Source organism: Phasianus colchicus, chromosome 3 (assembly GCF_987193195.1).
Source record: "Phasianus colchicus chromosome 3, bPhaCol1.hap1.1, whole genome shotgun sequence".
Lineage (NCBI taxonomy): Eukaryota > Metazoa > Chordata > Aves > Galliformes > Phasianidae > Phasianus > Phasianus colchicus.
In genome coordinates, this window is record NC_143438.1 from 13825765 (window position 1) to 13842394 (window position 16630).

The 16630-nt window shown below is 36.1% G+C and overlaps 1 protein-coding gene across 3 annotated transcripts in view; it reads right to left on the reverse strand.

Annotated features, from left to right (window-relative positions):
* Positions 1 to 2351: 2351 nt before the first annotated feature.
* EXOC2 (exocyst complex component 2) overlaps positions 2352 to 16630 on the reverse strand; it is a 131515-nt gene continuing 117236 nt past the window's right edge. For 2 of the 3 annotated variants that reach the window (XM_090137009.1, XM_031589285.2), the window contains exons 24-28: positions 15131 to 15186; positions 12037 to 12159; positions 9431 to 9492; positions 7736 to 7795; positions 2352 to 5912 (exon numbers count right to left, since the gene is read on the reverse strand). In XM_090137009.1, coding sequence (XP_089993135.1) covers positions 5819 to 5912; positions 7736 to 7795; positions 9431 to 9492; positions 12037 to 12159; positions 15131 to 15186 — 395 coding nt within the window. In that variant the 3' untranslated portion in view covers positions 2352 to 5818. The remainder of the gene's footprint in view (positions 5913 to 7735; positions 7796 to 9430; positions 9493 to 12036; positions 12160 to 15130; positions 15187 to 16630) is intronic. The other variant, XR_016465014.1, reaches the window with a different exon arrangement.

The following is a 16630-nucleotide window of genomic DNA, read 5'->3' on the forward strand; positions in this document are numbered from 1 at the left end:
GTTGTTTAAATTTTCCAATTCAAAAGGAATTTGGCTTAAGGTTTTCCTTACTCGGTCTTGACCTCAAAGAGGACTGCTTGCAGAAGAGTTGTACAGAATCTATTACGAGCCTTTAAATAGTGAGAGCATGAGGGAAAAGGAACGTAGACTTCTCCTTGGACATTCACACTAGAAAAAATTAGGTGCAAAAATGAACCCCTTCAGCCCCCCACTGCCTGATCCCAAAAATAAACTGCAGCAGCTCTGTTTGTGCTGCTAATCCAAAAGCAGCATGAGACCCTCTGTTCCCAAAGAAAGATGTAGCAAAGTGTGTTAAGTTACTCATCAACACACATTATTTCAAAGGACTTCAAGGATGTGTCAATGACTATCCAAATGAAAGCCATCTTGGGCCATCAAGTCATACTGAAAGAAGCATTTAATTTAGATGCTGTACAACCTGCTCAGAAATAAAAATACTATCTTGGATACAGACTCAAACTCAAAGACAAGCTTTCAGAGCTTCAGAACTCAAATGACACAGAGAAGGGAAGCTGAATTACACACATTTTCTCTTTAACCTGTGGCCAGAACTGTTTATCCACTGAAAAGGTAAAGACAGAAGTGGCTACCATGTTCCCTAATGAAACTGTGCTCCCTGTAATTCCCAGTTTTCCCTTTTATTCCATGCAAATAAACTCCTAGTAGGTACTGCAAAGTCAGAAAACAAGCTGTCAACCACATGAAGCCAAAATACTCTAACAAGTAACATAGCTTGTGCAAAATTATTTTGCCTATAATTATCCATGCAGCACTTTTTATGGCCTCCTCCAAAAATTTTAAAATAATGTCAGATGATAACACTGCAGAAGCCCTCGTGAGTCTGCAGGCATTCTAATATGGGCACACGTCATACTAACATCTAATACAGAAGAACATGAACACTGCTAATGAAGATACAAACAGGCAAATTTGCCTTTTTCTTTATCATAGCATAAGAACACTGCAACATAAGTATTGATGAATGTTCAAGCAGTATTTTGTTTTTTTGACTTGTAAATTAAGCAGACTACCTCCTAAAGTTTTTAAAACAAACTTAAAAGACACAGTGACTTTTATTGTCATTGTTCCCCTTCCCCCCCCCCCCCCCCGTTTTTTGGATAAAGTCAGTATCCAAAGCTCTTCCATGTACAAGGCTAAAAGGCCCAGAAGGGCCAAAAGAACCAAGACTAACGTCCTATTTGAAGTCTATCATCACATTTAAAATCTCCAAATATTTCCAAACTATGTGGAAACCAAATTCTAAACAATATTTGTTTCCTATTAGTTAAATATGCCTAGGTGGCACAACATATACATGCGCTTTTGCCTCTTTCGACAGTAGTCACAGCCTGTTACTAACTCCTGTGTGATACTAAAATTATAAGCAACATGCAAGAACTACAGTTCCTAGAAGGAAGCAAGAGACTGCCAGCGTTATTCACCTAAAGGGTCCCTCTTTTTGTCGGGCCTAGATGCCTCCAATGAATCAGATCCAGTGAGAAACGCTTTACCAATGTTAAAGTTTCAGATCTGAATTTTGCAGCTCAGGCTTCAGTAGAAGCACTTCATCAATCTTTCCATGTATTCTGATGAGGTCTGGGATCTCTTCTAACTTTTAAGGGAAAGTTTTACACTCAGAAGAACAAAACAGCAGTACATTCATAGTACACAAGACATATCGTGTGTCTCCTTGCTCGCAAGAGTCCAAAAAACTATTTCAATTGATGCAGTATTTGCATCAATCAATACAATCAATACTGTAAGAATGTTTTCAGGAAAATTACAGTGCTTCATGTATATTTTAGCAGGACAGGGCCAAGGAAGTGGGTAGAGTTGACTGAAATGCCATCTGGCAGCAGGTCTGGAAGTATAAATACCTTGTGAAGCACTGTCTCTGATGGTCAGATGTAACCATGACCAAAGATTTTCATCTCAGTGTTCTCCTCTTCACAAGGCAAAAGAGTATCTAGGAAACTGTAATTTATTACTTTCTTTTGGAAAAATAGAAAATATCTATCACTGCACAATCAAACTCAAAAGGAGTAAATCTATAAATAATTTTTCATAGGGCTTTGTCTAGCTAAGTTTTAGATGTTTGCAGGTAAGGGAAATTCTACATCTCACTCCGTAGGCTCAACAGAGAGCTCCACGGATTTTCTTCTACCATCATCTGGATTATCTGGGTTATTTTTCTTTTCCTTTTTTTTTTTTTAATTTTAAATAAAATCTTTAATTTTCATTACACCTTCTTTTATATCAACAATCAATTCTTGTTCCTTCTTTTTTTTCCTGAACATAAGTAAGAGTATTGAACTCTAGTAGAATCAGGATAAACAATGGCTAAGTTTATTTATTTATTTATTTTTAGCTCCATGCTTTGTACAGTTTTTATCCCCATCTCTCTATATAATATAGCTAGAGAAACATGCTGTTATTTCATAGATGCTCCTTTAGTTCTAGAATACAAATGCTGTCTGCATTGAAAACAAAAAATCTCACCTTTAACAGTCACACATCAGTGCTACAGTGATAAGTGCCCCCATAAAGCATAATCTTACAGCACCTCAAGCACAGATTTCTCATTTTCTTCTCTGTTGTCAAACAGTGAAATTAAATTAAACTGGGTTGAGCTCTGGTTCTTCATATGCAACTAGAGGAAGAGGCAAGGGGTTTAAGCATGGGATACAACTGTCTTGATCCTCAAATGGTGGGCAGACTTTAAACACTTGAAGGAGATCTGAGTAAGGAGCCTCAGGTCTGTTCACATTACCTGAAATTCAGCACATGCATGAAACTTAGGAGGACTGTGGTTCTTTCAATATTTTAAGCTCAAAATTGATTTCAATTTTTTTAGGAAGGTGTTTAACTTGGACAACAATGTACTATAAGCACATTCCATAAACTTATTTTCCAAACAGCATCGATTAAAAAATAAATACCTTGCGAGTGAGAAGGGACAGTATTTCATCCTTATTTTATGCTGTATTTTCGATCCATTCCATTAAGTTACCTTCCAGATACGTAGCATAATGAATTTCCCCTTATTTTTTCCACCATTTTTATTTAAGCATTTTTTCCGCTGCCTTCCTCCCATGCCCATTTCATTACATTCATACCATTCTTGTTCTTTTTTATTATTATTTCTTTGGTTTTATCATAAGCTATTCATGGCTATTCAAAATAAATGTTGAAATATAGAATAACAGGAGAATGCTTCAACATCTCCAGGGACTGAATATTTCAACAATACTGAATCGTTGAATTTTCCCTTAAAACATTACCTATTTTTAGCAAGGTATTTTACAACCTTATTTACTTCATACATTTTTCTTTTGAAAGAGAAATAATGCTTTCCAGGTTTCTACATCAGTACTTTTTCTTCTTCTTTTTTTTTTTTTTTTTAATTTGAATATTCTTTAGATTTTCTACAGGTTCAAAGTTCATCTAGTAATTCACTTTTCTCTTGTACTGCTTTTTTCAGTGCTTACCTTTGCTTTAAATGTCAGAACCTTTCACTTCTGTTACTTTAATTTCCTTACTGCCTCCTTTTTCTCTGTGAGCCCTCTGTATTTTGATGTGGTCTCCCATCCTTTTCCACGTCCAATACTATCTTTACACCTTTTTTTTTTTTTTTTTGCAAAGCCACACTGATCGCTACTTCTTTTTTTTTCTGAGGAAATGCAGCAACCTGCTGTACCTCAGCTATGAAGTCCTTGCAGCCCCAGCTCTCCTTCCACAGAACTGAACTTTAAACTTATTCTGTTTCTTCTTTAATTCCTAAAGCTGGATTCATGAAGATCTGGTGCTTTGACTTGACCACCAGCATTTACCTCTAATCAGGTTGAATTCAAGCAGTGCTTTGATTCTTCACATGTTATTCTTGTTTGCTCTTCGTGACATGTTCTGCAGTGTACTTCAGAAAGGCAACTGAACACCAACTTCTGAAAGATTTCAGGTTTTAAACACGAGCAACAAGCTGATGCAACAGGGAGAATGATGTTACACCAAACATCTATTATGTTAGCACAGACAATAAGTTAAGTTTTCAATACTTATGAGCATTTCTAATACAAATTTAGAAAATGTAGAGCCTGGTAAACTTCATAAAGAAATCACATTTCTTGGAAAGCAAGGAATTCAGGAAAAGCCTATGGCCATCTTTCTTAATATTTTATTATTCTGAAGGTAATCCTATGCAACTGAACTAATTACTTCAGTTAATATCAGGAGCTGAGACTATGACCAGCTTCAAATAGACAACATTTAACAAAACAACACTGCTTTAGAAGTTTAATGGCTCTCCCCGTTAATCCAATAATGACATACGTTTCAAACAAAAAATGACATAAATTTCAAACTTCCATTCAACACTATTATTACATACACACAATTTTTAACGAGTAAATACATCAGTATCAAGCTGTCTTTCACAGCATTTCATAATTACTGGAACTGCATGTTATATTTTTAAAGCATGTAACTGGACCGGCAAAAGACAAAAGTTGACATAATTGAAAACTCAATGCACAGTTTCTACAAGTACAGAAAGAATACATCATTTCTATATGGTGTACTTAATATGTGATTTCAGTTTTAAAATTAAACCCACCCCATGCCACAAGACCGCTTTATATTAGTTGCTTCCTCCATGTTTATTATCAAGTCTCAAAATGAAAGTCAGTGTCAAATCTGGTCCTGCTTCTTTGTTGGGAAGACAGCTCTTTAACTTTGTGTAACTGTAAGCTAATAGCAGCAAAACTGTGTTTGTCCTGTTCACCTCCAAACAAATTCCGAACTGGTGGTGAAAAGAGGACTGAATAACAAGAGAGAAGGAGAAGAGAGTAGTAGAAAGATTGTAAGAACAAGAAGAGATAACAAGAATGAGAATTAAACAGCAAAAACAATGACATATTGTGCTCTACCTTAGCTTACCTAGCACACAGTCAGAAGTACTTACTATTATAGTTCTTAATACTAAAGAATATTTTTAAATATTCTTACATATTCTTAACAGCATCTACTAATCTCAGATTCAGAGCACTCTTCTGTTAATGGTCAATGACAGGAAAGCTGATTTCAGTTGTGAAGGTTAACACCAATACTCAAACAGAAGGAAAACACTAAAGACAGGGAAAGATCTGTCTAGATAAAAAGAAAAAAGAAAATAAAGGCCTTCCAAGAAATCAGACTTAATGACCACTACAACTTTAGATGACAGCAGGAAAAAAAGTTGATAATTGTTAAGCACAGAAGTAGTAGTGCTCTCCAGCGTAAGTATCTGGATACTTATTAGTCACCTGTAGGTTGTAATCTTTACAGCATACTTCTCAATAATTTGCAGAAGCTGAGTCTTCCAGTCATTTACATCAGCATTGCTCTACATCTAGAAAGTAATAATTGAAACACAGGGCATCACGCGTAATACTAAAATTTAAGGTGACAGTTGCTAAAAATACATTCGAATATTTTTAACAAATGAAACTGAGATTACAGCAAGTAAATAAATAAAGATTTCTTCATGAACATACAGCCAAGAAGAGTGTATGTAAACAAAACTTAGTCCCTTCCACCAAATGAAATACAGTAGACAGAAAACTATTTTGTCAAGATAATTATGAACAGAACTCTCACTCAGCAGGATACCTCATGCCATTACTCAGAGTTGGATCTCATCATTTCTTTTTCAATGAAATTCCTTCTGATTTCCTCGGGGCCTTCAAAGGAATCGAAGTAGTACAGAGAAATGGGTGACGTTTATTGGTGTTCATCTGTTGAGTTCCCTGTATTATGTCGACCTCTATGTTTTTATCATTGCCGATGAAGAAGTTTGAAAACAGGTCAGCTGCAAGTGCATGCTGCTTTTAAACTTGTTTAGCAGCTCTTCTAATAACCTGCAAGAAGAAATTATTTACAACTTTTGCAGTGAACAATTGCCAAAAATTTTGACTAGTCTGTGACTTCAAATACATTGTGGGCTTAAATAAAGCACCTAACCTTAGATCAGGTTGAAATACCTGAATCTTACAGATATTTAGAAATACAATGACTATGTTGGGATGATCTGTGATGAGAGGAGGGGACACAACTACACAGATTTCATCGAGGCTATAAAATAGGCCTTTATATACCTTTCCATCCTCTTGAAGATCATTTTCCTTAAAGAAATACATATGCAAACAACAATGGCAAAATAAATGGTAAAGAGGATCATACTGCTGTAAGAAAACTGTCAGACTATGTGCCATAAAACCTGTATCCCTATTACAGCTAAGGCTTTTAGCTTGCAGCTGAATTGTGAATGTGAGTTATACAACTTGCCTTTGGGAGGTATTCTACAGATTTCTGTTAAGGATCACGGCTGAAAGATCAGAAATGGAATAGCTGTTCCAGGAGAATTCTTAATTCACTGGCAAACACATGCCTTTAACCTTTCTAGATAACAAAGTATGTGTGAGCTCATTTTGGAAAACAGCAACAGTTTGTTGCCAAAAGGGTACATGGTACAATGGACGTTATTTATTATAATTCTCAGACTGCAGTTTTGATTACTAAACAGCTAGTAACAAAGTAAATTACACTGAATGTCAATAAAAAAAAACAAAACAAGAACAACAACTTCAGTATCTGCTTCTTCAGAAAGCCCTTTGGAAGATGCATATGGACACATTCATCATTTACTATCACAGTAATGACTGAATAGACAGAAACAATAAGCTCTAAATCAGTGCATAAATGTGTATTAATTTACATAAATACATGTAGATTATAATGAGCTGTGTGGGATGATGACAATTGACTTCTAGCAACCTGAGAAATGCAACAAGTTTTATGCTGTATAATGCTCAGAATTCTGTGACAAATGTAAAAATGAAGTAGTTCTTGATTCTCATCTGTCCTACAAAGCTCACATATTTGTGACTAAGGAAAAAAAAATCAAAAACCAAACAACCCTACAGGTGTTGTGGAAAGTCTGAGTTGAAAGAACTGTCTCAAAATTGATTCCTGTCTTTAATTAGGCTAAGTAAGGCAGCAAAAAGGTATCTTGAGACTTCTTATGTCTTGTGAAGAGTAGTTTTGAATAGACAGAAGACATCTGGGAAAAGATGGTTTGCAGACGTATTATTCCTTATTAAGCTATTCTTGCAAAATAAAGTAACAAATTAAACTACATTTAATGCAGTGCAGCAGCTTGGTTCTCAAAGTTTGCTATGGTAGGGAAGTAAGAACCCCAAATGCCTCCTCCTGATGTTAAGAAAGAACAAAAGACTCTTCTTGTTTCTAAAATGAAGCAAGCCAGTTTTGAGAGTTGCCCAAATATCAGCCACCAGAAACTTGCACTTTGTTACTTGGTATTTTCTTTATTTCTGCTAAATTCAGTAAGACAAGACAATAGACCTCACAGAAACAAAGATCAGCGTGGAAAGCTAAAATGAACTGAAATTATAATATAAATATAAAACGACAGAGAATTGATAAGACTAGAATGAGAAAGTGACATATGCTACAAAGCCATTGGTCTTCTTTATAAATTAATAGGCCACAATGAACAAGTATTTAGATAATTTTTAACACTGTTCGGAGAGCCTTCTACACTGTAAATCTGAAGGGTCAAACACAGTGAAAGTTAACCCTCTTCTAGTAAAGCTCTGATATGAAGGTAAATAGCAATGGCTCCAGAAAGCAGAAGAAAGACAAGAAGGTGCAGTATACTCACTTTTTGTCAGCTCCACTTGAGATCTGAGGCAAGGCTTCCAAAGCTTGCTTAAAGCTTGAGCTGTAAGGAAAACAAAAATACTCATATTCCCCTGGTACAAGTCTCACCTTTCAGCTTCTCTCTATCACTTCATGGAAATACACTCTATTTTAGCCCTTCTTATTTCAATATAGCAACAAAATGTTAACTTAGCACTTGAAGCTCATGTGCAAATTAAACAAAGTGGCCATGGGCTCAAGCAGGTCTCTGAACTCTCCTAATATGATGTAAAACAGACACAAACAGGAAATGTTCAATCCACCACTGATTTAAGACAGTGCCTGACACCTCAGACCCTTGAAGAATTGCAGATAGTTGCTACCCTGCCTTATACCTAGAACATAGTGAAGGTCTTCTGGTCCAACCCCCCTCTCAAATTAGGGACAACTCTGAGAGTACAGGAGGTTTCTTGAGGCCAAATCAAATTCTGAGCATCTCCAAGGAAGGCAGTTCCACACCTCTCTGAGCAACAGATGTGGAACAGAAGAGCAGGAAATGATGCAACTCCTGCTCAGATTGATATAATCTTCTCAACAAAATTAAAATGGTGACTTTATGCCAACTACTACCAGTGAAGAGTCCAGGAATAAAGAGGCATTTATGAAGCTCCAGCTTCCACAGTTCACTCTGCTGAATCAAATACTGGTGAGAGACAACAGCAATTTCATTTTATCCAGTATGAGCTGGTGCCAAACACCTTACATTTAGGTCTACATCACTGTCAGGCACTCAGAACATGGAAGCAAGTTTTTTGAAATTGAAATCAGTGACACCATAGAATACCATCGTGTGTCTTTATGAGATCCTCAAGTCCTGTAATGTTTCCTACAAAATACTGATCAAAAACAAGACTAAACTGCAATCTGTGGGAGCATGTAATGTTAATCCTACCAAAAGTGTAGGCAATTGAAAGAACAATGAATGAACATGCCCATATTCAGTCCCAGAAATACTCACTCAGAAACTTCAATTAATCAGCATTACTCAAAACTGCTGACAGCTATCATGGTTTGTGCTTTTACATGCCTTGACTTGCATCAACCACTGATGCTGCTAATGTTTTCTTTCTCCATTATACTACTGTATTTGTGAGCATGTCCTCCAGTACTTATCTGTGGTCTTGCACCTCACTGACAAATTCCTAAAAGCCTTCTGAAGGTTTTCATTCTAATAGTGTAAAGCGGAATTCATTCTCTCTCATGAGGTCCGTCAAAAAGGAGGAGGATAGTATACAAGCCTGTGGAAAGCCCTATTCTCCATGTGCTTATAAGGGGATCCTATCAGTGTCTGGTTCTATAGCCTCCTTTAAGTGCCTGGCAGACTCTCTGTGGTGTGCTTTAAGACAAATTGGATAAAATTCAGTGACGATTGCTTTTGCTATTACACCAGTTTCCTTAGCAGGTCAGCTAAGAGGTTTGGTTTTTTTTTACCTCCCATTTGGTAAGGACGAGGAATACCTGGTTTGTATCAACAAATTCAAATCAACGGATAAACCTTTATAAGTAATTAATTATCCACATGCATATCTATGTTATACTAGAGTATAACACATACTTGAATCAATCTCTTGAAAATCCTTAATTTACATCATGTATTTTTGCACGTTTACAAAAGATTCCATTACAATGAAGTAGTAGAAAATGTAGCAGAACTTACTTGCTGTCGGGAGTTAGATATATGGCCACCGTATCCCTCAAAGCACAGATTTCGAGTCTTGCCTAAAGACAGAAATACAAATACTGAAACAATGACATAACGTCTTCTGATCAAGAGAATACCATTATCCCAAACCTTCATCTTTCTTAGAAGTAAAAACTAAAACATGCTACAGTAGTGAGTAGCCTCAGCCTGTAACAGTTCATTTCCTGTATTTTTGGTTGCCACACTGCTTCGTCAGTTAGGAGACTGCAATAAGGAACAATTTCATGCTTTTGATTCAAGTCAAGTGGTTTGTACAGTCACTATGCAGCAGTCTAAAAACATTGGTTTGTCTCCCAGTAACAGTAATAAAGCTTTGATTTTGCTCTGTCTTTTCTGTTCTGAGATAGGAAGGGAGAGGGATGCAATCTTAAAAAAAAAAAAAAGAAAAGAAAAAAAAGAAATAATACAGTGAGCTTGACTTTTCACTGAATGGCCTGCCAGGGAGGAAGGAAATGGGAGTACAGAAGTCTGTCAATATATGTTTTATTCTTGGCTTTGCTGTTGAATTTATTTTTTTTCAATCAGATTAGGAAGTAGAATGGTTCTGGCCTGCTTCTTGTCTGTTACCTGGTGGGCACACAAGCTTGGGGATGTCACTCCTGCATGGTTCAACTTGTCTAGGTACATGGCAGGGGGTCGGAACTAGATGGTCTTTAAGGTGACTCCAACCTAAGCCATCCGTGATTCTGTGATGATTTTCACCTTGACCATTCTCCACCATCCATAATGGTAGACAATGAAATCAAAGATTAAACACAGTTCATAGATCTTCCTTCAGTCTTTGAAAAATAACTGTTCTCATCACAGAAGTTTTATGTGAAACAAAAATATTCTGAAAGCGATCAAGCATTTCATTTAATTGATAAATTGAATTTCATCCAAATTCAGATTCAGTTCTTGTTCATCATGAAGGTACAATTTACAATTTAACCTAGTTAGTAATTAAAGATCTATGTTTAAACCAAATTTATATTTACATTACTTTTCCAAAACAAAACTTTTATAATGCAACATAACACTTAATTCTGATTTCAATTAAAAGTTTTGGCTTTTATGTCTTCTCCTTATCTCTCCCCTAGAGTAGAAAGCCAAGAGATTAATGCTTTTTTCTTGTGCCAGAACATTCTGGAACAAAATACGAGATAGCTACCCACCAATTTTATACCCATAAGAAATGCTTTCTCACCACAGAATGTTTCACCTTTTTCTGTACAGTGCTCCAAGCAGAACAGTCTGGGACTTGAGACTCAAGTCCTACACATGAGATTTTGGAGATTTTCCTAAGTTCTAGGAGATAGCAGTAGAATGTCCTGAGTTGGAAGGCATGAACAAGGATCATTAAGTCCAACTCCAGTGTCATGGGACTGTGTCACGTTCTCAGGTTTCACAGTCTAAATAAACATGGTGTGAAGGCAAATCCTGTGAAAATACGGGTTATTTGATGCGGGTATGCAGATTCAGACTTCTTTTAGGGAACAGGTCTCTTCATTAATCTGACCAGGCCTAGATCACTCCCATGCTGCTGGTGACTGTCTTGAGTGACACAGATTTTCAGTGTTCAGAAGAACAGAAAAGGCACAGAAATTTAGAGAAGGGAGCAAAATTCCATTCATTTATTGGTCTAGGCAGCGAGTTCATATGATGGATCAGCTTGTCAAACAAAAATGATATACAGATATCTCTGCTGCTGTTCACTGGTACAGTTTTAAACTAGCAGTAAATCTTATTTGGCTGTCATCTTCCTATGTTAATTTTCTGTCACATGTGATTACTAACAGCAATTGGAAAATAAGGCTTTCATTTGGTTACTTATTTTCCCATGATTATGTAAGAATGCTGTCACAGACAATAAAAAAATGGGGGTTGGGTCTTCTTGCTTGTTACAGTGACAGTAATCATTAAATCAATGGGATTTGCTTTTTAATACTTATTTTTTTCAATCTTTCTTACAGAATCCTTTAGAACTTATTCAGTAGTAAATACAACTACCAGTTCAGTCACAAATGAAGAGGGCTGTGTAAAGGTATCTGTTGTACAGAAATAGTGATCTGGCAAGTGACCAGTTCTGCTGAGACCTACAGGATCCTACCCCTATTGCATCTTCAAGATTTTAAATGTCAAAATATCATAAAATCGTTCCTTTTCTCTTTAAAACAAAACTGTGATGAGACAAAGATAGTTCATTAACATTTCAAGAAGATATCATTATGGTAGTTTGGGCAGCTTGATCTAGCGACAGATGCTTCTGCCCATGGCAGAGTGGTTGGGCTAGATGATCTTCAAAGGTCCCTTCCAACTCAAAACCCTTTTATGATTCTATAATGCTTTTAGGATATGGGTAACCCTTTATGCAGTTAGATATAAAGACAATGCTAAAATATAACTAAACCCATGACCTAATATCCCAAAGGGTATTCATCCATAAATCTTAGAAAGAGGTTGCAGTCTCCTAATCTTTTACCTTGTTTTCACTGCTACAAAAAATCCAATACACAGTTTATACTGATCCGTTACTTTCTATTCTAAACTCCAATGCTTGACAGAACAAAGTATTCAGCTACCTGTAAAGCTCCATTTTTGCTGAATGATGAAACACACTGCATCAGCCGACTCAGTTCTTCAGAGACTGCTTCTACAATCCTTGACATTACCCGAGGAACTAAATCTTTGGAAATGGTAAACACCTGATTTTTATAAAATGAGAATCATGAGCACATTACCCATATTAAAAGAAACATTTTATGAAGTAACATTTTGTTAAAAAAAACATTAAACACTTTGATTGAAAGGACCACTGTTAATGGACAAAGCAATTTCAAATCAAAAGGAACCTGAAGCATTTCTTTTGGCACTTGCTCTGTGCTTTGACCAATTACCTCTGTTATGAGCAATGTCAGTTATGTACTATATGATACTGACAGTTTTCTTGCAATGCCTAAAAGCAGTGAGATACCAAAATATCTGCTCTCACATGATGCTTGCAGGTAGCCAGGCCACTGTAGATACACTGCTTTGTGGACTGCACCTTTAATTCAGGACTGGGTGACTGACTGACCTGATTATGCATTCAGCAACATTTTAAAAAAGCATTTCACAATTTCTTTTAGAATCCTTTAGATGTGGCAAAGACTCAGCTGCACACTTGCCTCATCACAGTCAAATGGCAAGTGTCTTGATGCTCTCTGGTGGAGATGAGTCTTTGAAAGGGTTAGAGAGTACAGTGGTGGCTTTTCATTCAGATATTTTTTCCCTACTGAGAGTTCCAGGCAAAAACATTACATGTTACTGTTTTTTCCATGCATTAAGACGACCCTCTAAACTATTTATTTGTACAACTTTTTAAAGTGATGCTTGGATCTGCCATTTGAGGTTCAGAATAGCAACTGCAACATAGCATGATTATCACCACAGAATTAAGTTTTTAGATCGATGCCTAAAGAAGAACCTGAAGTAACTGTCTTCCTTAAAGCTTACATTAAAGAAGTGAGAAATTGTTGGTGAATTAAAGTATGGTGTTCTACTTAGTACTGGAGAAAATGCAGGCCAAGAGACTGGAACATAGGAGGAAGTGAGATTATAGGTTAAACAGATCATGAACTTACAGGTGAAGATAAAGCCGCATCAATACTGCATAAGGTTGGGGGAAAAGATGAGAAAAGACACTGACAATAACGTGACTAGAGTGGTAAAAGAAAGAAAATGAACTGGATAGAATTTTTAAGAAATGCTTCCCTGATCACTGCTGATGATTGTGTTGAAAAATGTGTTTTAGCTGACAATTTGCTCTATCAAATAGTCTTACTGCAGTTTTGGTATCTGTGAATTAAATAGGAGGCATTACTTTCGGAGTGACCTATGTTACCAACTGCTAATTCAACACACAGCCTACTTTGTGTTTTGCCCCACACACACAAGCAGGGCAACTGACATACTTAGCGGTACAGTGAAAAAAAACCTAACACAATAATTTGTAAAGGGGTCGTCTTAATCAGCAACAAATACCACAGAGCAATTCAATACAGCATACTAGGAACACACGTACAAATTTTCTACTGAGAAGAGAGTATTTGTGCCCCTAACAAGTACTCTTGATGTTACTATACAGAATCCAGGAAAAAAAAAAAGTTCTCAGCAACAGTGAATCATCACAAATTTGCAATACAATGTCCTTATTTTGATTTCAGTTAAACTTGAATTCAAAGGCAGGAAAACAGTTTTCTTTCCACTTCAAATAATGCTTGCTGTTCAGCTGATGGTTAATTTTTGCTGTTTCAAACTACAGAAACTCACAGCCTTGTGAACTAAACTTAAATTTTATGCAGCTAAGAGAATTTTGTCAGAAAATGGTGTAAATGGGAGTTTCATCTTGACACATATTTTCATATTTCTGCAATATTTCACATATCAAAATTTACGAAGCAACACTCTATTTGGACCAAAGGCAGTATCAGTCTCAATAAAGGCAGTGCACCTTTCTGCAGCAGAATTTTAATAAGTATGTCTGTTAACAGGATTAGCTAAATAAGTCACAGGTGTCTCTGAACCTACATAGCTCATTTTTATTAATTTTAACTATGCTGAAAAACTGCAATAACAAATGCCATGTTTTGTTTACTTCTTCATTATGAAGCATTTGGTAAAATCATCAATGCTTGTGTGAAAACTGCTGTTAGTATACATTGAAAATCAAGCTAAAATACTAGGAATGATAAAAGTAACTTTTTTGAAAATATTTAATTTATTATGATTTTTTTTTTTTTAAATTTAAGGAGGAGTAAAACAAAAAACTGAAGTGAATCTTATCAGGTTTAAGATATATGTGAGAGTTAGAACAGCTACGTTAGTGATATTTTGGAGGTATTTCTGATAATACATAGTAATACAATTACAAACATATAATGCCATGAACAACAGTAATCCGAAACAGTCTTGTTGGTCAGAAGGAAGGAGCTTACAGAAGAAGCTGCAATTTAAGGCACTGCAGAAAACTGCTGTGTATTATCATAAAAGACCAAATAACTGCAACTCTACAAGCTGATTAGTTTAATAATACATATTTTAACACACACTCCCTATCTTGAGCCACTGTGTACCTAAGTATTTTGAAGGCTGTGTCATACAGAGACTACAAAGATTTGTGTTTAGCTTTTCACTTTTTACCATATGTACAGGAATATGACATACACACTGCCTTTTCACTACAAACAATATGTATTGAAAATTTCTTTGAAAGTGATACACAAGCTTTCTCTATTTGCTGTGCAAAATAAAGCTAATCAGAGAAAGTGAGCATTATCTTCATCTCTTTCTCCCCCTCTTCCTCCCTCTGTCTATTTCCTTGCCCTGCATGGAAAGGGAAGAACTCTGCTTTAGATTTTGGCTTTCTTCTTCAGAGAGTGGAAAGAATAAAGTACTCCAAAATGAATAACAGTGTCACTGAGGATAAACAGGAACTGTTTATCACTTTCTGCCTTTAAAAAAGTTAGCAGTTTCATATTTGGTTGGCTAAAACTAACCCAAAGCACTTATACCAATAACGAAGATAATTCAACAGATGGATGATTTTCAGAAGTATGAAAGACAGAATTTACCCAGCACAGTACACTGAAATTATTTGTATGAATGTAAGCATCAAACAATCTGAAGTTGTCTCACCTCTGCATGCACAGCAATGATATTCACTAACGCTTCTTTCAAATAGTTTCTGACACCTGAAAATAAAAACAAAAAAGGTAATTAATTACTTTCATTCTGTTGTCTCAACAAAGTCATAACATTCTCCTGTTCAATACCGTACTTTTTTTTTCCCTTCCTTTCACTAGTACTTTTGCAATCAGAGGTAGAAAGAGAAAGTTCCATAGCCACACCACTAGTCTATTTCCTTTTTCAAATCAAATGGAGAAAGGCACATTTCCCTACAGCAAAAGCAGGTTCCTGTTTCAGTATTCTTCTCTGGCAACCCAATTTCACCACTGTGCAATTTAATAAAAACCTAGCATCATTCAGAAATAACTTCTGGATGTCTTGCTGGAAGATGTACTGTGGCGGAGAACACGCACGACAATGTGGTAAATTCTAAGGAAACGGAAGAAAAGGGCTTACATACAGTAATCATCATGAAAGTGTCACTACTTTATAGCTTTATATCATTACATAAACAACTGTATATTATTATTGTAGATGGAAATAGCAAGGATTTTTGTTTCTCTGAAGGTGCTTCAGAAGATATTACTCATGACAGTTTAAAAGAAGATGTCACACCTTTCTTAGTAGAAATTTCCTCTTGGGGAAGGTGAAGAAGTCAAGCAATTTATTTACCAAGCATATGAAATGATTGTCAATTTAAACCGTATTCTGAACAGGAGGACATTCAGCAGGGTATGCTTCACAGTTAGGACAGGCTCTGATTCCCCTTTGCCACTGTGGATCTGGAGTAACTTCGCAGAACTAGATTCCAGATCTGGAAGATCTAAAATGGGCAACAATCTAAAATTTGTCTCAATTGCTTTTCTGGTGACTCATTTTGTAGGCAGACAGATTAGAAAGCATTTAATTCATTAAAGTACATATAAAAAATGAAAGCGTAATGCAGTAATGAGAAGATTACTGATCCACATGACAGATCAACTTCTAATTTCAACTGCTCCAGCATGAGAGAACATTAAATGATCCCATCACTCCCTTCAGTAAATTGAACTGATAGTCAAGTATGAAAATCTTGGACAAACACTAGTGAGACTGCATAGCTGAAAGATCACACTGTGATTAACACTGCTGTTATAAAAATTACAAAGCAAACTTTTGACTAGTTCATCTTATTTACTCCACTTTTCCTCAGATCCTACTATGAAAAATCACTTTCAAAAAGAGGTATCTGAGTATATCAAAATGAAATGCCCTACGAGAGGATACAATAACATCTCACCATCACCAACTCAGCTGTGGTTAGATTTCCTTTATTCAGTGAATGCTGCTCCCACAGCCCATCCCAAGATCTAAAAGGAGACACTTGTTCTTTCTTAGACTATTATTATAGACAAATATTTTATAAGAGGAGGACAAAAGGAAAACAGGACCCCCTTGCAGGAGGTACCAATGTATATTTCCTGTGTTTATACTGTGAGATATGATGCAGGCTAGAATTCAGATTGGAGG